The following is a 24373-nucleotide window of genomic DNA, read 5'->3' as shown; positions in this document are numbered from 1 at the left end:
TACTAAGACTTATTGGGCTTTATAAGGCCCATTAACTGAGAGATCACCCTCAGTAACCCTAACGAAACCCTAGTATATATAACTTGTTAAGCTCAACCCTGCGAAAGCCTTCACAGAGAGAGAGCAGTCGAGAGACAGTGAGAGAAAAAAAACTCATCAAAGAGAAATGGCTACCTCCGCCGCACGTCCTCTCGTCACCATCCAAGGCCTAGGCGGCGACATGACCACCGACCAATCCTCCACCATCGTCCTCCCCGACGTCATGACGGCCCCCGTCCGCCCCGACATCGTCAGCTTCGTCCACGCTCAAATCTCCAACAACAGCCGCCAGCCCTACGCCGTCTCCAAGAAGGCCGGTCACCAGACCTCCGCCGAGTCGTGGGGAACCGGACGCGCCGTCTCCCGTATCCCCCGTGTCCCCGGAGGAGGTACTCACCGCGCAGGACAAGCAGCCTTCGGTAACATGTGTCGCGGCGGACGCATGTTCGCTCCGACCAAGATCTGGCGCAAATGGCACAGGCGCGTGAACGTCAACATGAAGAGGCACGCGATCGTCTCGGCCATTGCTGCGACTGCTGTTCCCGCGCTTGTGATGGCGCGTGGGCATAAGATCGAGAATGTCCCCGAGATGCCTCTTGTGGTGAGTGACTCTGCCGAAGCCGTGGAGAAGACGGCAGCTGCTATCAAGGTTTTGAAGCAGATTGGTGCTTACGATGATGCCGAGAAGGCGAAGGATAGTATTGGGATTAGGTCTGGTGTGGGGAAGATGAGGAACCGTCGTTACATTTGTCGGAAAGGTCCTCTTGTTGTTTACGGAACCGAAGGGTCTAAGATTGTGAAGGCGTTTAGGAACTTGCCTGGTGTTGAGCTTTGCCACGTGGAGAGGCTTAACTTGTTGAAGCTTGCTCCTGGTGGTCATCTTGGGAGGTTTGTGGTTTGGACCAAGTCGGCTTTCGAGAAGCTTGAGGGGATCTATGGATCGTTTGAGAAGCCTTCGGAGAAGAAGAAGGGGTACGTGCTTCCTAGGGCGAAGATGGTGAATGCTGACTTGGCGAGGATTATTAACTCTGATGAGGTGCAGAGTGTGGTGAAGCCGATTAAGAAGGATGCGAAGAGGGCTGTGATGAAGAAGAATCCTTTGAAGAATTTGAATGTGATGCTGAAGTTGAACCCGTATGCTAAGACCGCCAAGAGGATGTCGTTGTTGGCGGAGGCGCAGAGGGTTAAGGCTAAGAAGGAGAAGCTCACCAAGAAGAGGAAGACTGTCACCAAGGTAATCTTGATTCTTCATTTTGTTCTTTGTCGTTGTTTAGTTGGTGATATCAGTTTAATTCGGTATGCATTGCAATTGACGATTGTTCTTATATGGTTTGTCTGTTCATATAGTGTTGTGATTTGTGTTTGCGGTCTGTTGCTAAGCTGTAGATGAAATGTTTCCCTGGTTTAGACTACTTTTATGTTTAAATGTGGTCAGTAGTGTCGTTTTTAAATTGTAGTGTAAGATTGTGGTTTTGGTATTGATCTTATGAGTCTTGTCTTTTGTCTTTGTGTTTACTGTCGGGGTCGTATGCTTGAATCCTAAAAGTATATCTCAATCTTTCTAGTGCAAAGTCCTTGTTCTCTAACTCTAGTTTTAATCTCTTAATGTCACAGGAGGAGTCACTGGCGATCAAGGCCGCAGGGAAGGCGTGGTACCAGACTATGATCTCCGACAGCGACTACACCGAGTTCGACAACTTCACTAAATGGCTCGGTGCTAGCCAGTAATAATATTATCATAATGCTTGGAACAATTTCATGTTTAGTGAAAGATTTTGGTTTTACATCTGTTTCGTCTTTTGTTGTTGGAATATTAAACTCAGCTTATGAACTCTTTTCTTCTTTTGGTACCTTTGTTTTGCTTCACAAATGGATGCGTTGTACGTTATGAACCAAATTCTAAACAATTTTAAAATCTTATTGTTAAATCTTAAAATTGTGAAGAAATCTTAGATCTTATTATAAAATCTCGAAATTGTTGAACATTCGTTATGGCTTTTTCCGATGATAAAAAAATTAAAACTGTTACATTAAAGCTAAATTTAGATTGAAAGTTATTTTAACGTTGTTGAAAAAAGGTTTATTCAACTATTGTTCTAATCAGTTCTGTTCTGATCTCTGACTATAACATCTGTGATTGGATGGTAACAAGGGCATATGAGTCTAAAAGGTTTTAAATGTGGAGATATTAATTTTGAACAGTTGCTTGAATTGTAATACGGCGACGTATTACAATTCTGTCCACCCAAATAATCCATTTGGAGATCATTTCATTACACAAACACACGCTCTCTCTCTCTCTCTCTCCAATGGACCTAAGATGAACATTCTCCGACCTCCTCCGACTTCATCGTCGTCATTTCCTCCATACACAAACTCCGCTATAGTAACCGCGGCGGCGGCTTTCACTACCACCCACAACCCCATATCCCTCTGCTCAATCAACCCACCACCATTCACAGCCGCTGGTCTCCCCACACGCCGCCACTTTTTCGCACGGTCCGCTTCCGGAACTGCCAACAGCTCCGCCGGAGACCTCTCATCATTCTTAGGCTCTTCTCCAGAAGCCTACTCAACGCACAACGACCAAGAGCTTCTGTCTCTCCTGCGCAACAGAAGAACCGACGAAGCTTGGGCTAAGTACGTCCAATCCACTCATCTCCCTGGTCCCACTTGTCTTAGCCGTTTAGTTTCACAGTTGTCTTATCAATCCAAACCCGAGAGCCTCACGCGCGCGCAGTCTATCCTCACGCGCCTCCGCAATGAGCGCCAGCTCCACCGCCTGGACGCCAACTCCCTCGGCCTCCTCGCCATGGCCGCCGCGAAGTCCGGCCAAACGCTTTACGCCGTCTCCGTCATCAAGTCAATGCTCCGTTCTGGGTACTTACCACACGTTAAGGCTTGGACAGCTGCGGTAGCTAACCTCTCTGCTGCTGGAGACGATGGACCTGAAGAGTCTATCAAACTCTTCACAGCTATTACACGAAGAGTCAGACGCTTTGGAGATCAATCTTTGGTCGCTCAGTCTAGGCCTGATACGGCTGCGTTTAACGCTGTGCTTAACGCTTGTGCGAATATTGGTGATACCGAGAAGTATTCGAAACTGTTTTGTGAGATGTCTGAGTGGGACTGTGAGCCTGATGTGTTGACTTATAACGTAATGATCAAGCTTTGTGCGAGAGTTGGTCGGAAGGAGCTGATTGTGTTTGTCGTGGAGAGGATTATTGAGAAGGGAGTTAAGGTTTGTATGACTACGATGCATTCACTTGTAGCAGCTTATGTTGGTTTTGGAGATTTGAGAACTGCGGAGAGGATTGTTCAAGCGATGAGGGAGAAAAGGAGAGATCTTTGCAAGGTTTTGAGAGAATGTAATGGAGAGGATTTGAAGGAGAAAGAAGAGGAAGAAGAAGAAGAAGATGCGTTTGAGGATGATGAGGGTTTAGTTTATACTCCTCGGGATGAAGTAATCGAAGAAGGGTCTGAGGATGCGTTCAAGAAGTTGCTGCCTAACTCAGTTAACCCGAGTGATGAGCCTCCACTGTTGCCTAAAGCCTTTGCTCCTGACTCGAGAATCTACACAACGTTGATGAAAGGTTACATGAAGAATGGGCGTGTGGCGGATACAGCTAGAATGCTAGAGGCGATGAGACGTCAAGATGATAAAAATAGCCACCCGGATGAAGTTACCTACACCACGGTTGTGTCAGCTTTTGTAAAAGCCGGGTTGATGGATAGAGCACGACAAGTGTTAGCTGAGATGGCTCGGATGGGTGTGCCTGCGAATAGGATTACATACAATGTCCTCCTCAAAGGGTATTGCAAGCAGCTGCAGATAGATAAGGCGGAGGATTTGTTAAGAGAGATGGCTGAAGATGCAGGGATCGAGCCAGACGTTGTGTCTTATAACATCATCATTGATGGATGCATTCTTATAGATGACAGCGCAGGAGCTTTATCGTTCTTCAATGAAATGAGAACTAGAGGGATTGCACCAACTAAGATTAGTTACACTACTTTGATGAAGGCTTTCGCAATGTCGGGGCAACCAAAGTTGGCGAACAGGGTGTTTGATGAGATGATGAGGGATCCAAGGGTCAAAGTTGATTTGATTGCGTGGAACATGTTGGTTGAAGGGTACTGCAGGCTTGGTTTGATTGAAGATGCGAAGAGAGTAGTTTCGAGAATGAAAGAAAACGGGTTTCACCCGAACGTGGCGACTTACGGGAGCCTAGCCAACGGGGTTTCTCTGGCGAGGAAGCCTGGTGAGGCGCTCTTGCTATGGAAGGAGATAAAGGAAAGGTGTGTGGTGAAGAAGAGGGAAGAATCTGAAGGAGATTCTTCTCCTCCGATGCTGAAGCCTGATGAAGGGTTGTTAGATATGTTAGCGGATATATGTGTGAGAGCTGCGTTTTTCAAGAAAGCATTGGAGATCATCGCCTGCATGGAGGAGAATGGGATACCTCCGAACAAAACTAAGTTCAAGAAGATCTATGTGGAGATGCACTCTAGGATGTTCACTAGCAAACATGCTTCACAAGCAAGGGTAGAGAGGAGGGTGGAACGAAAGAGAGCGGCTGAAGCTTTCAAGTTTTGGCTTGGTTTGCCTAATTCTTACTATGGCAGTGAGTGGAAGTTAGGTCCAAGAGAAGACTAGATCATCCTATTGATCATGCTACTCTCTCATTCACCAATGTATACTAGGGTGTATCTTAGATATTAGATGTCGTCTATACTACACAACGTAAACATTCAACCCAAGTTCATGTCTTATTAAATACGAAGGAGTTTCTGGCATTATAATATTCATTTGACTGATATCATGATCAGATTCATACTTAGATATGAGCAATACAAGAACTTACAAAATTTACTTTTAAAAGTTTTTGCTCTAAGGAAGGTTTTTGCCAGGAATGTTGATCATCTTGACCTGGATGATTGACTCCGAGAATAAGATGAGGAGAGGACCTGTATATGATGAAATCAAGACAGTGTGAGAAATTAAATCAAATCAAATCCTTTAGCCATCTTTTGCCTGTTCATGGACTGTTCTTGTTCTGAGATAGGTAGAGGAATATACCTGGTAAGTTTTTGGTCCCTTCTTGAGCAAGTAGCCGGCAGTGTTCAGGTTCTCTAGGAATGTATCGATGTCTGGAACTCGTAACCCGATCCTATCAGCTAAACTATACATCTCCTGCAGAAAAGTTTTTCTGTTGAGTAAGAAACTGGTCACCATAAATGTCAGAAGCGAGTAGCTAAATTCTGGAGAATAGAAATTGTTCATACCGAAACAGAGTAACAATCTTTCTGCTGCAACTCTGATTGCTTATCAAGAGCACTTAAGAAGCGTCTTGCCTCCTTTTGTTGACTCATTCCTCCACTCCGACCAAAATCCACAACCCCATGTTCATCTACGAACTTATCATACAAAGATTCTTTCATTATTTCAACCACATCCTGAAAAAGCAAATTCAAGGACAGAAGTCAAGACATCTGTAGCCAGTAGCAAAAAAAAATTTTATCCAAGTCAAAATCACAACAACGCAGCTTTATAATTTGAAACTCTCAAGCTAACTACTTACCCTATTCAACAAAAAAGAGCAGATGAAATAATGTTTATGCATGTGTGTGGTATGGATGCTAATTAAGTGTATGGTCCAAACAAATGCATGTATGATACAAGGCATTCATGTTCCGGCTTACCATTGCGTCCTGGACTGTTATATCTTCCCTTAAGTCAACCCGAGCTCTAGCTTGGGCAAGCCTGACCAAACTTTCCAATTGTCTTGCTGTTATTGGTGTTGAGTCAGCGGAAGTGTTGTGGTCTCTCAGCTTCAAGTAAAACTTTTGAATTATCTCTCCAGCTGCCTTTGACATCCTGAATAGATAAAGAGATGTTACCCATAATGCCTGATTTGGTGTGTATCTAGTAACTGCAGCTGGGAGACGGATCATATTACTTAGGGTTGACGAAAGTCCTTGCATAAGCAACATATTTCCTAAGCAGTTGGCCAGGAATGGGAGTGAAGTCATCATCTTTCTTAGGGTCTAACCGCAGTCTTGAGAGTAGAGAACCCTCTTTTGCATGAATATTTGCAGACCCTGATGCTGTTTTTGATATTAAAAGTGAAGTCAATAAGTATTCTATAATACAGTCATGTCTATACAACCTAACAGCCAAAATAAACTGGACCTGTCTTGAACTTCTTTAATGCAGGTGGTGCTTCTCCACCTCCAGAATGAAGCTACCAGAAAGAAAAAAAAATTCAAGGTAAGATTCTACATTAATGGCATTGAATTAAGTTAACCAATGCATAGAGCCAATAAAGTGTTTCCAGAAACAAAAATATAGTATTTTGTCCAAGATTTAGAATGCAACAACTTTCAGATATCAACGTATACTAATCTCTCTTTGAGGCATGTTCCACAAAAATAATTCAGAGGGAGATGCTCACCGACATAATATGCTCTGAGACTTGCTTGTCGAGTAGCTCATCAGGTTTGTCAAGTAATATGAAAACCAAATCAAACCGCGAGAGAAGCGCAGCACTCATCTTTAAGTTCTCGTTTACAGTTTTCGCACGGCTGAAATAAAGATCATGAAGATGATCGAAGTATTAAACCTTGAAGGATGCAAGGATTATTCTGCACTGAACAGTGTCACAAGTATGATCTAAACACCCGCACAATGATGAGATAAAACATTAATAAAATTACTTGTAGTGGCCACCAACAGGATTTGCTGCGGCTATAACAGAAGTCCGAGCTGATAGACTAGCCACAAGCCCAGCCTTGGCAACAGAGACACATTGTTGTTCCATTGCTTCTAGCAAAGCCTATGACAATGTGATGCAAGTTAATAATAAAACAATGTAAGCATCAGAAGTAATGACATTGTTGATAAGAAAAACCTGATGCTCGTTGGTCATTTTATCGAACTCGTCAATGCAGCAAACCCCGCCATCTGCAAGTACCATGGCACCTGCTCATATGGTAGCACTAGGTTAACAAAGACGAGGATTTCTCTTTCTACAACTTTTCACTAGTGTAAAGTTCTTCAGTAAAACCCTATCCTACTACTATAAAATACTGTTGAAGACTTGAAGCTCAGACTGTTGAATGTACTATCTTTATCTTTAAGACAGACTTTCTGCTTACCGATCCCCCATTCTAGCTAAACTATAGACATCATTACATCTACAGACAAATGACATCAGTTGAAACCTACAAGGTATGCCTCACTCACTAACATCAAATTGGGTAAATAAATTAGCACCTCTGACGCAACTAGACTGGGACTTTAGGTCAGGTATTAAGTAAAATCAATCAACAGCATGACTCAAACCCATATCTGGAACAGTAGAATCATATGCCATATCTGAACTTTATACTTGCTAAATAAAGGGGACGGAAGGAGTTACCAGCCTCAAACGCATAGTCATTTGTCATGGAATCTTTCACTACAGCAACGGTGAGCCCTGCTTTAGTCGTCGCATTACCACATACATATATGCCACGAGGGGAGATGGCCGATGCTGCTTGCAAGAGCTGACTTTTTCCCAATCCAGGGTCACCTATTAGCGCATTGAAATCATCAATCAAATTTTTGGTGCATCAGTTTCAAACTAGTAACAAATAAGCTTCCCCCAGCCCATGTATTCTCTATATTTATGCCATTAAATTAAATTGATTTAAAATCTTACCAACAATAATGACATGAATGTCTCCTCTGACTGGAACTTTGTTCCGATCCATCGAATGCTTCCTTACACCTCCAAACAGGGACAGTGTTATTCCAGCTGTGGAAATGACAAGAAATATACAGACGGCAGAAGTATCATGTTATACAATGCTTCTAACAGTAATTATAAAGCCTTCAACAATGATTGCCCAGGGAAACTTGTTATAAACAGAAGTTCTCCACCTTTGACAATTTCATGGCCATAAATAGATGGGCAAACTGAATGAAGTATGCGACGGAATGTATCAGAACCATATTCTTCGTTGAACTTAACAATAAATTCCAAGTCTCTCTGTGAGAATGAATATAAATCACCAACATCTGCAGACTGGACACCACTACCGGCGTCTTCTGAGTTCTCAAATGCAGACTGCTTCTTAGAGTTTTTAACTGAAACTGCCTCTATAAACAAATAGTAGAATCCTTGATTCTTGGACTTCGATTTCCCTGGAACATTAGCATTTTAAAAGTTCGTTAAGATTGAGTACGGCTTAGCATATTAAATCAATTTCTAGCTAGTATTCAATTAACGACAGCAAACATTTTTTCCCTTACAAACTATGAAAAGAACCATAAAGAGTTATAAAATCAATACCTCCCCCAATATCCATGTAATTGTTAATTACACCTATAATCCCTGTAACAGTCACCACATCACCAGGAATACATGTGTCCACAAGGTCTTCCATCAGCTCACATTCAACAGTTCGGGGTACCCGTCCTTCTTCATGGTCTTCAGGCTTTTGCAACTCCTGGACCCTGAAAAACAGTTGGACAGTTGATTAACAATGGCAAGATACATTAACTAGCAATAATGAAGGACACAAAATCATAAGACGCAAATAGTAGTACACCTGATTTTCTGAAAATCAATTGTATGAGCGGAGGATCGGACTGGAGTACACATCTTGGACTTACATCCATGGGTGTCACAATTTTGCGGAGGTGAAAACTTTCCATCAGTAAATTCCCGGGTAATGCTAGTTTTACACTTTGCACAGTCAAAAGCCATCTGTGTGACAAGAGGCTTCACAGTACTAACTTTAACAACGGTCCCATGAACTGTTACAAGCTTACCTGCATTCACGCAGAACAAAATCTCGGGACACTAAAGCATTTTTTACATTATTATTTATTCTGCGGAATGAGACAGAATTCTCTACCAATATATGCTGCTCTCAGGTTTTTCAGAGAGATTGAAGATTCAGGATAGTTATGCAGACGAATATTGATCTTCATAACATCATCAAAGCCATTAGTCTCCCATTGACTTAGTAAAACCTGTGAAAGATGTTAAGTAAGTCTTCATCTCATGCCATCCAAGCAAACAAACACCAAAGAACTATAATGATATACCTTATGAACTGCAGCATTCATACATGGTAAAACTCCTTTGGGATTATCCTCCAAATTAAGGAAAAAATTCTCGATATCGCATAACTTCTTGAACTGTTGGAGATCAAGCGGTAAAGAGAAGGAACCGCCACCATCTTCACTCACCTGCTTCTCTCACAATTTGTGCCAAGCCATGTAAGAAACTTATGAACTGTATATTCAGATACTAACAACAGCTAATTGACGCATAGGTAAGTTACAAACGTAGAAGAAAAACGAAATCTAGATTCCAATTTCTGCAAAATCGATTAATGAGAAAATTCACTAGAAAATTTTGATTTTACGCCGGAATAAGTCTAGAAAAAGCAATGACCCAATCGTTTCCGAATGAGATACCTGAGAAACTAAGTCTCTACCACTCGGCGAAGAGAATATGCGGATAAGCTCCGCCGTGAGCATCAACTTCTCCTCGTCGATGCACGAGTTCTCGTTGTCTCTGAAATACACAGCTAATATCTTCGCAATATCGACGGAATCAACGCCGATTGATCCACGGCGTCTCGACGTCATGCTTGCCCCGTCGCTCCCGTCTCCGTATACACCCATCACCGCGTAAAACCACCGTTACTCACCACTCCTCGGTCGGAGAAGAACGTCTCGCTTCCGTAGTTAATTATTTTTTGGCGGGAAATAAGTTAATGGGCTTTTTTCCTTACGGGCTTTATAAATGGGCCTGTATATTGAACCCTAAACCCATTAATTGAATATCTGCCACGTCACTATCTCTCTTGTATAAAAGAAAAAAAAAAAAAACTAAAACGAGTAACAAGCTACCGCCGCCGAGATAGCGCCGTCTTCACGACCGTCACCGAAGGTACCAATCTTGTGAATTCGTTAAAACCCTAATTTGTATACTTAAACCCTAATTTCTGATTTGTTTATTCTGCAGTGAAGAACTTTTTTGTAACCCTCGAGTTATTATTGGAAGAGATCTATGAGCACAATAATGGAATCACCGGAGACACTCGGCAAGAGGAAAGCATCCGAAAGCTCAAAGCTTTCTGATGAGACCCCCACGACGAAGCGCAGAAGCAGCCAAAAACGAGCTTGCGTACACGAAGTCGCCGTCCCCAACGGCTACACGCCAACGAAAGAGGAAGCGATTCACGGAACTCTCGATAACCCTTTGTACAACGGAGACATGGCCAAAACCTACCCTTTCCAGCTCGACCCTTTCCAGAGCATCTCCGTAGCGTGCCTGGAGAGGAAAGAATCGATCTTGGTCTCTGCTCACACTTCAGCTGGTAAAACAGCTGTTGCGGAGTATGCTATTGCCATGGCGTTTAGAGATAAGCAGAGGGTGATCTACACTTCCCCTCTGAAAGCATTGAGTAACCAGAAGTATAGAGAGCTCCAGCACGAGTTTCACGACGTTGGTTTGATGACCGGTGACGTCACGATCTCCCCTAACGCTAGTTGCTTGGTGATGACCACGGAGATTTTGAGAGCGATGCTTTATAGAGGCTCTGAGGTTTTGAAGGAGGTTGCGTGGGTGATTTTCGACGAGATTCATTATATGAAGGATAGGGAGAGAGGGGTTGTTTGGGAAGAGAGTATTATTTTCTTGCCGCCTGCTATTAAGATGGTTTTTCTCTCGGCCACGATGTCGAATGCTACTGAGTTTGCTGAGTGGATTTGCTATCTGCATAAGCAGCCTTGTCATGTTGTGTATACAGACTTTAGGCCGACGCCTCTGCAGCATTATGCTTTTCCTATGGGTGGGAGTGGGCTTTACCTTGTAGTTGATGAGAATGAGCAGTTTAGAGAGGCTAATTTCATTAAGATGCATGATACTTTCCCAAAGCCAAAATCTGAGGGGAAAAAGAGTGCAAATGGCAAATCAGGTGGTAGGGGCGGCGCTAAAGGTGGTGGCGGCGGCGGCGGTGGTGGTGATTCTGATGTTTACAAAATTGTAAAGGTATGATGATCTTATATATTGTTTATCATGTCCTATGTTGGTGCTTGTGGTGTTGTGTTCTCCTATCAAAGCATTGCAATCTATGTGCTTCTTTTATGTTTTAAGTTTATGTACTTTGATAGAATTGTAGCTATTAAAACAGTGGAATACGTATTCTGTAGCCTGTAGATTTGTTAGTTTAACTCTTATCTATCTTTGTAGATGATCATGGAAAGAAAGTTTCAACCAGTCATCATCTTCAGCTTCAGTAGAAGGGAATGTGAAAATCACGCACTGTCAATGTCGAAACTCGATTTTAATACAGAGGAAGAGAAGTCGACTGTGGAAGAGGTGTTCAACAATGCTATGCTGTGCCTGAATGAGGAGGATAGATCTTTGTCTGCCATTGAGATGATGTTGCCACTGCTCCAACGTGGTATCGCTGTCCACCATTCTGGTCTTCTCCCTGTCCTCAAGGAATTAGTGGAGCTTCTTTTTCAGGAAGGACTTGTAAAAGCGCTTTTCGCCACGGAAACTGTAAGATACTCTGGAATTAGCTTGTCTTTTCTGTTGTGTAACTTATGCTACTCTCTGTTGTGCTAATTTATGATTCTTGGCTTTTGCATCAGTTTGCTATGGGTTTGAACATGCCTGCAAAAACTGTAGTGTTTACTGCTGTTAAGAAGTGGGATGGTGACAGCCATCGTTTCATTGGGTCTGGTGAATATATCCAGGTGGGTCGTAGTTTGTTGATGCCAGTGGTGAATGTGACGATTTGTTGCAAAATGATATTGTAGTAACTGTCTGCTTATATTTGATTCTTGCAGATGAGCGGCAGGGCTGGACGTCGTGGAAAGGATGAACGTGGTATCTGCATTATTATGATTGATGAACAGGTAGTTTTTGATTTATCTCTACCTATTATAGTTGTATATGACATATGCACCAAACAGTTGAGCCTCTACGCTGTCTTCAAAGAGGATTGATTCTAGATAAATCTCTTTTTTTTTTTCAATCTCTTAGATTTGTTTATGGTGTTATTCAACAGATGGAAATGGATGTACTCAAGGACATGATGCTGGGCAAACCAGCCCCTTTGCTTAGTACTTTTAGGTTGAGTTACTACACAATTTTGAATCTATTGAGTCGTGCCGAAGGACAATTTACAGCTGAGCATGTTATAAAGCACTCGTTCCACCAATTCCAATATGAAAAGGTAGCTGTCGGATGTTCTTCCCCTTTCTCTTTCTAATTTTATCTACACTTTTGATGCTAATTAAACGTTGGTATTGTAACCTCAGGCTTTACCGGATATTGAGAATAAGGTGACCAAACTTGAAGAGGAAGCTGCCATCCTTGATGCTTCTGGAAAGGTGCTCAGCACTTTCATATTTTCACGTCTGTGATTTGGGCTCGTTCTTACTTCTTAAGTTATTTGCAGGCGGAGGTTGCTGAGTACCATAAGCTAAAACTTGACATAGCTCCACTGGAAAAGAAACTTATGTCAGAGATAATAAGGCCTGAAAGGGTGCTTTGTTTTCTTGATACTGGTCGGCTGGTAAGTTCTTTTTTTCAAATCTAATTGACCATTGGTATGTATTGTATATTATGACAGAAGCTTCTCATAACTTACTTGGACAAGTGTTTATGTACAGGTTAAGATACGAGAAGGTGGAACAGACTGGGGATGGGGAGTTGTAGTTAATGTTGTTAAAAAAACTTCAGTTGGAACCTCTTCACAAGGTGGCGGATATATAGTGGATACTCTTCTTCATTGCTCCACTGGTGTTAGCGAGAATGGTGCAAAGCCAAAGCCGTGTCCTCCCCGTCCTGGGGAGAAGGGTGAGATGCATGTGGTGAGTTCACTTTCATTTTCACGGTCGCTAGCTTCTTATTTTATTCGTGTTAGTATTTTTGAAGAATTGTGCTTTTGCGTTTTCAGGTTCCTGTTCAGCTACCATTAATTACTGCTTTGAGCAGACTAAGAATATCGGTTCCGTCTGATCTTCGGCCACTAGAAGCAAGACAGAGCATACTACTGGCAGTACAGGAGTTGTCGAGTCGCTTCCCGTTAGGGTTCCCAAAACTCCATCCAGTCAAGGTTTCTCTCTATGCTCTTAGAGTAGTGCTATCTTCAGTGAAATGCTTTACACGATATTTTATCTGCTACCGATTCCATAAATCAGATGCTTGCTAGGTTCTTCTTGTCTAAAACGACTTATACAGTCTTGCATACAGTATTCTTTTATTGGTTTCAATTTTTGAACTAAAAATTAGCATAAAATAGATTTCAGGATCTTATTTTATCTAAATAGAATATAATCGGCAGGACATGAATATTCAAGATACAGAGATAGTGGGGCTGGTCAGCCAAATTGAAGAAGCTGAGCAGAAGTTACTTGCTCATCCGATGCACAAGGTTTGGTAACATTCACTATTTCGTTAGCTTGTCATTTTGAATCTGCACTCAGAGAAATTCTGAGAAAGCATACTAAGAACTTGAGCACTTCTTCAATAATCTAGTAACTCGTGCTTTCTGTATCGCAGTCTGAAGATGATCAGCAAATGAAGAGTTTCCAGAGAAAAGCGGAGGTGAATTATGAAATTCAGCAGTTCAAGTCGAAAATGCGTGATTCCCAGGTATATTACCTTGCTCATCCATGAATAAATCAAGTGGGTTGTAGTTTGAGGCTCTAGTGGTTGACCTCATATTGTTAATCTCTGCAGCTTCAAAAGTTTAGAGATGAGCTTAGGAACCGTTCTCGGGTATTAAAGAAACTTGGACACATTGATGCTGATGGTGTGGTCCAGTTAAAGGGACGAGCTGCCTGCTTGATAGACACAGGGGATGAACTGCTTGTCACTGAACTGATGTTCAATGGTACGACTACTTATTTAGCTACCCTGTTTTTAAGTTTAGGCCTTTCTGGTGACTGTGTCATGCGTGGTGTTGACATTATAAATTATTCACAGGTACTTTTAATGATCTGGATCATCACCAAGTAGCTGCCCTCGCAAGCTGTTTCATTCCTGTAGATAAATCAAATGAAAAGGTAGAGCTAAGAAATGAACTTAATAGACCGTTGCAGCAGCTCAAAGATAATGCACGGAAAATTGCAGAGGTAAAATGATTCCCCAGCTGAAATCTTGTAATCTTAATTCGTCAACATGGTTTAATGTTAATTTTTCTCTGTGGTGACAGATACAACATGAATGCAAACTGGAAATAGACGTTGAAGAGTATGTAGAATCCACCATCAGGGAAGGCCTAATGGACGTTATCTACTGTTGGTCAACGGTTGGTATTACTTGTTTTCAGGGATAGCTTTTTTTTTTCAAGGACATGTAATTTGATATTATTCTCGATTGTTTGGCTTTGGGAAGGGTTCGACCTTTGCAGAGGTTATGAATAAGACTGACATATTCGAGGGAAGTATCATTAGGAGCGCTAGAAGGCTCGACGAGTTTCTGAACCAGGTAACTTCCTCTAAACTCTTATGTCTCAGCTGCAGTGACATGTCTTTGAACCTATAGTAAATCTCATGCCACTTTGAATGGTGTGATTTGTGCTCAGCTTCGACTTGCAGCGGAAGCAGTTGGAGAGAATAATTTGGCGAGCAAGTTTGCAGCTGCTAGCGAGAGCTTGCGAAGAGGTATTATGTTTGCGAATTCGCTTTATTTATAAGTACTTTGTTGCAGAGTTTTAGCTCGCGGAATTGGGTAGCCATGGGGACCAATATGTAGCATGACTTCACTGAGATATGGTTGTTTGTACTTTTCTTTTTGTACTCACTGAACCTTAAAATCACGATGTCTTTTGGTTTATCAACAAGTTAGATGGTGGTGAAATTTTCCGATTCCTGTTCTAAACTTGACCATTTTGACGTGATTGCATGATTAATAAGTATTTAACGCAGCTAATATGACCTTAGCTCTTAGATACATGGTGAAATGAAGTTAAACAAATTGGTATTGTGATAGGGTTATAATATGCGTATATGATGCTTTAGTAATTCTTGAAAACTATGGACACAACAATGGAGAGAGTAACTTTGACAGTAGTAAACTCAACAAAAGTTCCATGAAATGCTACAAAAGCGTTCCTGCAATTTTTTTTTATCACTGCTCTCAGTGTATGAAGGGAGATTCAGGATTCAGGATAACTAATCATCTTCAAAACATGTCTCAAACTCGGTAAGTCTCCCATAGAACGATCCAAAAGAACCAATGAATGAATGAAGGATCAAATAAGTTTTGCATCTCATGGACAAACCAAGAGTACAAAATCCGATGAAGTAATTGGGCCCTCTATCTATGGGTTTGTAATTGGGCCCAATTAAATGAACCTATTGATAATAATAGAAAGGGGTTAAACGTGGACAGTGCACAATGTGGAAAGTTACCAAAACAAGAACTCAAGTCTCTTTCTGGTTCGATTTGACTTCCGACTCATTTACTTCTAACAGACGACACCCCACCGCCGGTAAACCGCTGCTTTCACGACCGCTTCCGCAGTTAGTTGGGTGCACTCTTTCTTTATCTGTCTCCACTGTAGCTACTTTGTCATTTGGTTTCTTGGGAAAATGAAGTAAAAGTAATTTCTGATGATTTCATCTCTTTGTTCGCTACGGTTTTGTCAAGGTACTCCTTTATGTCGACTGAATCAGAACGAGCCGTTCTTCATAGCTCTAATGCGTCCAAGACTTATGTCCAAAATGATCAGAAGTCTGAATCTCTAGCTGGCCCATTGAGTGGGCAAGATCAAGAGCTGGAATAGGTTGCACGTACGCCACTTGGGTGCCGTCTCTTCGTACCGGCGCGGGTTCGCCGGGGCCGGAGGGACGGGTACGCCTAGGAAACGTTCCCAACACATGTGCCGTGAACCCGAGACGGCATGACTCACCGGGGACAGTTTGGTCTGAGACCGGAGACGTCTCGGGAACGTTTCAGGACAAAGGAGAGAGGTATCCGTTTGATTTTTGGTGTTCCGATAATCCTATGTGTAAAAGTTAAACCATTCCATATTTGTTTTTAATTGTTTTATTCTATTAGATCTGAAAATATTAAAAGATGTAATAAAGAAAGTTGTTTATCAATAATAGTCTCTTCCACTCCCATCTCCATGTTTTCTCTTCGACTCTCAACCATATTTCTTTTTTTTTTTTTTTTTTTTGAATTATACACAGTTTCCCCAAAGGCTTCCCAGGCCCAAGGGACTAATCTGTGTCGCTGCGGCCCGAATGTTAAATTTCGCAGTGGCCGGGAATCGAACCCAGGTGGCGGTACTCAACCATATTTCTCTCTAGTGAGAACGTAACTTATGTCTTTTTGACTCTCAAGTGTCAACCATATCTCTCTTCATCAGCAACAAGAAACAACACTTAAGTTCTTGTCTCTTTCTGATTTTAGTGTTTTATTGTTTACGTTTGATTCAACCGGTTTGAATTATATTTCATTAATACAACTTTCTGATTTTTTTTCTCTGTGTGTTTTCTGTATACGTGATTTCTTGTGTTTCTGATTATACTTGTTGTATCATATGTTTTCTGTGACTTCAGATAGATTAAAAAAATGAACTCTCAAACTGAAAATGTCAACACGGGTAGATGATTAGCTTATTCTGTTGAAAATGAGCTGCTAGATGATTAGCTTATTGTCTAGTATTTTTATCAAGTGTGTTTTTAATCTTAAAACTTATGTTTCAGATTTTAATATTTTAACTTAGAAAAAGACAAAAATAGCACTAAATCAAGTTTATGTTACCAAACTAGCACTCAAGGTCAAAAGTCACAAAAATAGCACTTAATGTTTTATCAGAAATCACAAACTTAGGGTTTAGAGTTAAAGGGTGGGGTTTAGGATTTAGGATTTAGGATTTAGGGTTTAGGGTTTAGGGTTTAGGGTTTAGAGTTTAGGGTTGAGGGTTTAGATTTTAGGGTTTAAGGTTTAGAGTTTAGGGTTTAGGGTTTAGGGTTTAGGGTTTAGGGTTTAGAGTTGAGAAATGAGGTTTTGGGATAAGATTTCAAATTTTGAAAAATAAAAAATTTAAAATTTTCAAAGGATAAACTTAGAAATGTGCTATTTTGGTCATTTTAGTTTTTGAGTGCTATTTTTGTGATATAAACTTAGAAATGTGTTATTTTGGAGATTTGACCTTTTAACTTATGGATATTTTTATATTTCCTTATATTTTGGTTGCCACGTATCTAAATTTTTTATGTTTGCCGTTTTCCTTCCTCCTTCCCATCCCCGTTTCCTGTACCCGTTCCTGTCCCAGGGCTGCTTAGGGCCTGGAAGCAAAGCTAGATAGAGATGAGCAAGAAGGCTGCATCACTGCTGAAACAGGAAACGAAAGCTTAGCATTAGCTGGTGATCTTGGGATGGAGAAGCTAAATGGGTTAATTCTGGCTAAGGAAAAAGAATCAATGGAGGGTTAATTAGATCTAGGTATGTTAAGCCTAAATGTAGATGAGGAGACTAAGGAAAGTGAGAAGAAAGTTTCAGATAATAGCAAAGAGGTAGTGACAGTAAATGGTGTAAAAGATCCAGATGGGATTCAAACAGAGCTACCGGTTGACAAGGAAGTGGAACTTTCTTCTCACGACGCTAAGCTCAGTGATGTGAATGCCTCTGATGTCAGACTGGGGAGTGAAGAAGACCCTTCCAATGATAGCAAACCAGATTGCCATTTTGGAAGTCGAGTTACTGCAAGGAACGGCTCCGGTAGGTGTTGAACAATGAATCTACTAGGCAAATGAGGCGTGAGCTTTGAGTTCGTGAGAGAGAAGCCCAAGAGGAGATAAGAATACTCAATCTTTAATTAAATGTTTTTAACTGCATTCTAAGAACAGATTAAGAATCACACTGAAACAAACATGCATTTCAAAAGAAAACAACAAATTTTAATAAATATATTAGCTCAGTTCTTTTCTGTGGCGAAGTAACAGTATCAGAACTTGCCAGAGAAAAACAATACTTAAAACTTTTAAAAAGAGAAAAATAGATTTTAGTCGAATCATTTGAAACCAATTCGGTTTAAGTTTTCATTATAGGTATGAAACCAGCTGGTTTGGCTCATTTTGTAGACGTGAGATTTTGGTCTTCCATCGCGGTTGATTGACCCGAGCCCATTGGACTTCCCTGGATCGAGGTAAATCTAAAACAAAGAGGTTAGAACGGTTGGAATTTTGGTAGGAAAGGAGAATATGTAACTAACACATGCGTTGTACCATGTCTTCTTCAGAGCAATTTTGTTTCCGGCTATAATTGAGGAAGGAAGAAGTGAACTGATAATATACCACTATTCATAGAAAACACCAGATCCAAAATCTTAAACTCTAAGCCTTAAATCTTAAAATTTAAATTTTAAAATCTAGACACTAAACCCAATTAATTGTTTAAGAATCAAACTGAAACAAACATGCGTTTTAGATGAAAATTACATGTTTAAATGAATAAGCTTAGTTCTCTGGCGAATTAACATTATCGGAACTTGCTAAAGAAAAGAAAGAAACAAAAAATTAAACTCAAAAGGAAAAGAATAGAGAATAGAGTTAGGTTCGAATTATTTGAAATATATTAAAAAGAAATATATACATATATACTGGCTGAACCAAAGATTCCAGGAGACGGTTCAATGAGAACCGGCTGAATCAGTTCCTCTTTCTTTGCTTTGTGTGCCTTTTATCCGCTGCAACCGGTATTTGATTCAGAGGAAATGTTTGCTGACGTGGTGGATAGCGTGGGGTAGCAAGAGCATCATTACCCCTGATACCTACTAAGGATTTTTTAATTTTTTTTTATCTGATTAAAAAAAAAAAACTAATCACAGATCGTCACGTGTCAGTATAGCCTGCAAACTGTGTAAGAAACGGACGAACTGAGTCCTATATTTCACAACTTTTGAAACCGATTATTGCCATTTTATGGGATCCAGGTCATTAGAACAGTGCAAGAAACTCTTTTATTACCTTTCGATAGTCATGGCCTAAGAACATGATTAATCCGGATTTAAGAACTGGTTTTTAGCTTTTTTAATTAAAAGTTAAAAAACAGTTTTTTAATTTCCGCTAAAAGTCTCATCCTACAAACTTCGGGTTAATCATGGTGTAAGGTGGGACTAGGACAGAACCAATTAATCACCGCTGGTGTTTGTTTCAGAGCAAAGGTTTGCTGACATGGAGGATAGCGTGGGGGTAGTAAGGTGCACGTGACTCGGACATAATTAATTAATCACCGCCTAAATAATTCGGCATGAATCTATAACTTATTTAAGTAACCCTTGAAAATATAACTGGATTTATATGGAAAATCGATGGAGGCAGCAAACAAACAAACAAAACAAATTTAAGCCATTTTGACTTGCATTCTCTATATTGCAATCACATACATTTGTTGCCGGTTGTCACTGTACGTCAAACCTGATAACAGATAATTAGAGTCGTGTACTCTATGCTACTACAATACTCCGAATATGAGTTTTACTTTTACAAGGTCTCAAAACTCAAACTGCTCCCGATTTAGAATCTACTCTCAGGAGCCACACGAGAGTCTATAAGGTTATGGCATCTTCATGTTGGTTCTCTGTCTACTGCAGCTTAATCAGTTTCCTTCTTCCAGCTATTCAGACAAGCCCGTAGTAACTGCATATACATAGAATTGTCCAAGCAAGAAACTCGCCCAGATAACAAAGGTATATTGTCCATGGTCAAAACGGTTTTGGATCTTCTCTGTCTGTTGTATGGCCCAAGAGGCCCGAGAAAGGTTTCTTTTTGCATTCAAGTGCTAATAATTTTGAAAAGGAGTAAAGGTCGGGTTAAGCCATAATAGCCGCTAGCTTGTAAAATGTAGACAAGAAGACACAAAGGCAGTAGCAACTCCTCATATACAAGGGACAGCGATGAGATCAGTCTACGGGCTATTGGTGGAGATGGTAATTAGAAGGGAGTAAAAGTAGCAAACGTGTACCAACGAAGAAGCCCAGAGATATAGTGAAGAACTCCATAGACAGCCATCTCCCAGCCAACACCAATCGCATGTGTAAATAGTATTCTTCAATTCTATATGCTTCTTTCAATTCTACCGATATGATCTCCTTTATCTTTCATAAACATTTAGTAGGCGCATCCAAAATATTATTCTTAAATTTCAATTTTGTCGATATGACCATTCAAATAGTTCTTTTCCAAAGTATATCAGATAACATAAAATGTGTACATAGAACGATGATCATTTTCTAAACATTTTTTTTCATTTACCCATTTCTTACTATATTCAATTTTATATGATTACGTGTAAAGTAATGAAATTCAAAACTCTAGTGTTCTATATAATCCGCCTGAACCAGAAAAAGAAGAAAATGAAAGGCTAGATCTGGTACAACGAATGCGGACAGTCGTATGCAGTGACCATCATGAGCATGCTCAGCGCTTCGATCCCAGCTGCACTCACCTCCAAGAAAGAAATCTCTAGGTGATGGAATCACTTGCAAGCACTCACAACATCTAACATTCATGCATCGTTTCTGGAGTAAGTAAACGAAGTCGTCTCTCAAATCGAAAGAGAGATTCAAAGAAAAACTGAAATTGAAATGCGTTGCTTTCATTCCACATGGACTACCTATGCCGGCCGTCAATTTCCTGGTAAGCGCTGGTGGAGAGAAATATCGTCTTTCTTTACTTTTATTGAAGAAAACGACTACAAAAGCTTTCTCTCCTTTTGGTACTATGTTTGTTACTTTTGGTACTGTTAATATTATCTTTGTTAGTCAATGGGCCAATTACTCTGTTAGTAATATCTGAAGACGACTACAAAAGCTTTCTCAAATCTTTTATTAATTTTTTTATCTTATTACATGAAATCTTCAAGATAATATCAAAAGTAAGTATGACTTCAAGTTAATTACAATTCTCATTGAAAGAGCGAAGAACTTTTTGGAATTGGAGAGATCAGGAGTTATATTATATTTCTAAGCCATTTTCTTGTTTGATCAAAAAGAATAATGCACAATTAATGAGCTATTTTCTTAGGTAAATTCTTCAGGATAAGACATGTTTTATAACTGGAATGGGTCCACACAATGGTTCAACCATTGAACTTACGGTTTTACGGTGGCAATCAATGATTTCGTGAATTCACAGTGGCGATCATGAAGACGGCAAGAGAACGTTTCTTTAGTTCAAGTAAACAAGACAACGTCAAATTGAGAATTGGGCTCACCAACTCATGATTGAGAAGTGAGCTCGTGTCTATCTTCTACAATTTATTGTTCATGAACACTCAAGAAGCTACCAAAGATTTCCCACTTGGGATCATTTCCCACTTGAATTCTAGAAGCATAGCATTGGATCTCAAGCGGATTTCTCTTTTGTTCGACATGGAGTAACAAAACAAAACGAAACCCTAGCGAACAAATCATCCACAATTATGTTACTTCACTCCAAAGAAATCATTTAACCGTATCTACAGTGAAGAAAGAAAAGAGAGTAAACGCAACTAATTACGCCGGCGGTCATGTAGACGGAGGTTTACCAGTAGTTGTAAAGACGGCGAATTTCTGGTGGCGTGAAAGTGAGAAATCCAATGTCAGTGACACAGTTGCAAAACATCTTTTTCCTCAAAGGAAAGAACTCTCTTCGGGGTTATCAAGCCTCAATGACCTCTGACAAACCCGAAAGTAATTACGCCACGTTCTACAACAAGAACAATGCTTGGTCCCATGACGAGAAATTCTATCAAAAATCTCTATCATCATATCCCAAGGGAGAATCTGAATACTTGTCTGGAACAAACAAACAAAAATAAAGTTTAATTGAATTAGTATTCATAAATTCTAAACATAAAATAATAAAACATGAAAGAAATATCAGGAGTCATTCGAATTGCAACATGTAATTCACGAGCCAATGCCACATGCCATGTTCTTGCAACATGTGATTGATCGTTTGCTCATTAGTAAACAATCAACATGTATGCATAAGTTAACACCACTTGCCAAAATGTAACGAGAAGGCGCATAACTATAAATTACAGAATGGGCCCAGCATTGGTTATCGATTTTACTAGACTTTAAGATTTCACTCCTCTGTTTCTAAGCCAACAAGACTACAAGCTTCTAAATGTTTCAAGCCTTCTAACTACGGCTAAGGATTTGATGTAGAACTATTATGTGATGTTGCCTGTTTTCATTTAGCGACCATTAACAGCATCAATGGAACTATTAATGGAAGACTTGATAACATCTGAGTAAGTGATGAAATTTGATTGCCAAAAACAAAAACAAAAAAAAAAAAACTCTTGATAACATCTAGCTACATCTAGCTAGGTGTCTCTTCAGATGATGAACAAGACGTGATCCAAGATCTCTCGGTCTCAGGGAGCCAGCATAACCAAGCTCATAACGAGGTCATAAGGTCGATCATTGGGATGACAAGACCTATTGAGTCATCTATCCACGTTTAGCTATGGTAACAACTTTACATAATCTCCAATTGCCATCACAAAAGTAAAGGTCTTGTATAGACTTCATCTTGCAACACCAAAATGATCCAAATCTCTGAAGGCTTGTATCATCAAATCATCCAAATGTGGTGTTGTATGCAGATAAACTAGACTTAACCTAGTCTAACTATCTTGTAAATTCACCATGAGAATCCCAGACTATCAGAATTCTTCATAGTCCTGACTAAACTAGAGATTTATATTGTTAAGTTTAGTAATAGAGGAGCTAATGAGTGTGAACTTTTAAATATATTTTGTCATTTTCAAGCTGTTAGTGGTTGTCACAGCTGACTGAGTTGACATTCCTGATTAATTGCAAAATATAATCTTTTTTTTATTTATTATAACTCCGCAAAAGTGATCCAGACTAGTCACATGTTGCCACGTGTCAGTCTTCTGTCCCTGGCGATGCCGAAATGTTAATTCCCCAGATAATCTCAGTTTAATATTACATCATCTAAGCAAAGTTTATACTAGTGTTGAGGATTTCATTGCCAATTCGAGAAAACACCATGCTTATAACGAAACATTAAAAACTAAAAAGTCATATAAATAATGTCTAGTGGTGCAAATTGAGTCATCATGGAAATGATCATAACTATAATAAACAACAAAAGTCTACTCGCCAGGAACTTGAACGCCTTGCTTCAGCTTATCTTTCTTCATCTTCTTCTTGGAAACGGGCTTCTTCTTCCTCGGAGGCAGATTCTTCTGAGCGTAGGTGTAGAGGATGAAGTTTCCTACAAGGAACGTCACTAGCAGCCCTCCAATCACGAGAAGGACGATCAGTCCTGGGTTGAGCCCTTTGCTCTCGATTTTTCCCTGTTTCATTGAGTTTTGTTTAGCAACTGAGTAATGGAATACAGATGCAAGAAGAACACGACAAGATCAAGCGTGAAGGCAGAACACAAAACAGATGTTTATTCTTAATACATTTTTCGGATTTTATGGTATAACAAAAAAAAAAAAAAAAAAAGAGAAAGTTCCAGACTTTGCAAGATATATACAGATGAAAACATGTCTCATTTTACTGGAAGTTCATTTTCAACCTACAATACAAAAGTCAGACAAATCACCTAGTCGTATACTATCAATGGTCATGACATTACTGCAAGAGTTTGGTACAGTAAAAAAAAAAAAAAGAGGCAAAAATCAACAACTGAAAACCATGAAACCGTTGAACCATTACAAACGCTATGACATCCTTTGGCAAGATCAATATGAGAAAGTGACCAAAGTCCTCAGGCATAACATAACTCAAAAGGCAGGCATGAAATTCTCAAAAGAACCAAGTTCTGAATTAAAGACAAAGCTTCGTATATGAAACAAGAAGAACAAGTTTTGAATGTGCTAATTAAGCAGTGTTACAATCATTAATCGTAGAACAGAAACATCAATGCATGAACCAAGAAGATCAGACCCCAAAGCACCTCATAAGATTATCATGCATCACGAGCCAGGTACAAGAGAGTATCATAAGACTAAAAAAAAACATCAGAATCTTGGTAGAGAGAAATGCAGATCTAACGATTCATCATCGTGAGCTAAGGAGAGATTTGATCTAAGTGTTCGAACAAGGAAACACAGGTAGACAAACTAATACAGAGAGAGAGAGAGAGAGGATTAGATCTTACAGAGAATTCATCGGCCATGGCTGCGCTTCGAGAAGCTCCGAGAGATCGAACACCAGTCGCCGGAGACAGTTGTACGACTATAATTTTCTTTCTTTTGTCTTAAAGATTCAGCAATTCATAAATAGAGATTCACCACCCACCTCTCTCTAGTCCACGGGATTAGTCTGGTAA

At 40.2% G+C, this 24373-nt stretch overlaps 4 protein-coding genes and 1 long non-coding RNA gene across 6 annotated transcripts; 3 read left to right on the top strand and 2 right to left on the bottom strand.

The window, feature by feature from the left end:
• The first annotated feature begins 95 nt into the window (after positions 1-95).
• Positions 96-1959, top strand: LOC106452757 (60S ribosomal protein L4-1). Its single transcript, XM_013894927.3, has 2 exons — positions 96-1273; positions 1654-1959. The coding sequence occupies exons 1-2, from the start codon at positions 167-169 to the stop codon at positions 1765-1767; spliced, it is 1221 nt and encodes a 406-aa protein (XP_013750381.1). The 5' UTR covers positions 96-166; the 3' UTR covers positions 1768-1959.
• A 295-nt stretch (positions 1960-2254) lies between these two features.
• Positions 2255-4854, top strand: LOC106452759 (pentatricopeptide repeat-containing protein At3g09650, chloroplastic). The gene has a single exon (XM_013894931.3). The coding sequence runs from the start codon at positions 2360-2362 to the stop codon at positions 4691-4693; it is 2334 nt and encodes a 777-aa protein (XP_013750385.1). The 5' UTR covers positions 2255-2359; the 3' UTR covers positions 4694-4854.
• Positions 4782-9776, bottom strand: LOC111206501 (probable DNA helicase MCM8). 2 transcript variants are annotated; one of them, XM_022703517.2, is made up of 17 exons: positions 9509-9776; positions 9134-9280; positions 8941-9058; positions 8632-8854; positions 8373-8536; positions 7961-8224; positions 7740-7835; positions 7458-7610; positions 6948-7018; positions 6754-6872; positions 6492-6621; positions 6230-6281; positions 5997-6144; positions 5740-5914; positions 5323-5493; positions 5117-5230; positions 4782-5004 (listed from the first exon to the last, which is right to left on the bottom strand). In XM_022703517.2, the coding sequence occupies exons 1-17, from the start codon at positions 9716-9718 to the stop codon at positions 4957-4959; spliced, it is 2403 nt and encodes an 800-aa protein (XP_022559238.1). In that variant the 5' UTR covers positions 9719-9776; the 3' UTR covers positions 4782-4956. The 2 variants fall into 2 exon arrangements, with proteins under 2 accessions (XP_022559238.1, XP_022559239.1); XM_022703518.2 differs by having other exon boundaries at positions 9134-9277; positions 9509-9773.
• Positions 9777-9877: 101 nt separating this feature from the next.
• LOC106452760 (DExH-box ATP-dependent RNA helicase DExH10) lies at positions 9878-14926 on the top strand. The gene is made up of 17 exons (XM_013894932.3): positions 9878-9986; positions 10062-11090; positions 11292-11606; positions 11699-11803; positions 11897-11965; positions 12118-12285; positions 12371-12442; positions 12511-12627; positions 12725-12925; positions 13012-13170; positions 13399-13488; positions 13617-13709; positions 13797-13950; positions 14043-14191; positions 14272-14367; positions 14454-14546; positions 14644-14926. The coding sequence occupies exons 2-17, from the start codon at positions 10107-10109 to the stop codon at positions 14752-14754; spliced, it is 2976 nt and encodes a 991-aa protein (XP_013750386.1). The 5' UTR covers positions 9878-9986; positions 10062-10106; the 3' UTR covers positions 14755-14926.
• A 3032-nt stretch (positions 14927-17958) lies between these two features.
• On the bottom strand, positions 17959-23180 carry LOC125587927. Its single transcript, XR_007324329.1, has 2 exons — positions 18299-23180; positions 17959-18225 (listed from the first exon to the last, which is right to left on the bottom strand). It is a non-coding gene; the product is annotated as an uncharacterized LOC125587927 (long non-coding RNA).
• Positions 23181-24373: the final 1193 nt, after the last annotated feature.

Source organism: Brassica napus, chromosome C5, assembly GCF_020379485.1.
Source record: "Brassica napus cultivar Da-Ae chromosome C5, Da-Ae, whole genome shotgun sequence".
NCBI classification, from domain to species: Eukaryota; Viridiplantae; Streptophyta; class Magnoliopsida; order Brassicales; family Brassicaceae; genus Brassica; species Brassica napus.
The sequence above is the reverse complement of the archived record's forward strand: the minus strand, read 5'-3'. Positions and strand labels throughout refer to the sequence as shown.

Coding starts and splice junctions, on each gene's coding strand:
- LOC106452757 (XM_013894927.3), top strand. CDS start 167: ATGGCTACCTCCGCCGCACGTCCTCTCGTCACCATCCAAGGCCTAGGC. Junction 1,274..1,653: donor AGAGGAAGACTGTCACCAAG/GTAATCTTGATT, acceptor TTAATGTCACAG/GAGGAGTCACTGGCGATCAA.
- LOC106452759 (XM_013894931.3), top strand. CDS start 2,360: ATGAACATTCTCCGACCTCCTCCGACTTCATCGTCGTCATTTCCTCCA.
- LOC111206501 (XM_022703517.2), bottom strand. CDS start 9,718: ATGGGTGTATACGGAGACGGGAGCGACGGGGCAAGCATGACGTCGAGA. Junction 8,855..8,940: donor CCTGAGAGCAGCATATATTG/GTAGAGAATTCT, acceptor GCGTGAATGCAG/GTAAGCTTGTAACAGTTCAT. Junction 6,622..6,753: donor CCTGTTGGTGGCCACTACAA/GTAATTTTATTA, acceptor TCTTTATTTCAG/CCGTGCGAAAACTGTAAACG.
- LOC106452760 (XM_013894932.3), top strand. CDS start 10,107: ATGAGCACAATAATGGAATCACCGGAGACACTCGGCAAGAGGAAAGCA. Junction 11,607..11,698: donor CGCTTTTCGCCACGGAAACT/GTAAGATACTCT, acceptor CTTTTGCATCAG/TTTGCTATGGGTTTGAACAT. Junction 12,926..13,011: donor AGAAGGGTGAGATGCATGTG/GTGAGTTCACTT, acceptor TTGCGTTTTCAG/GTTCCTGTTCAGCTACCATT.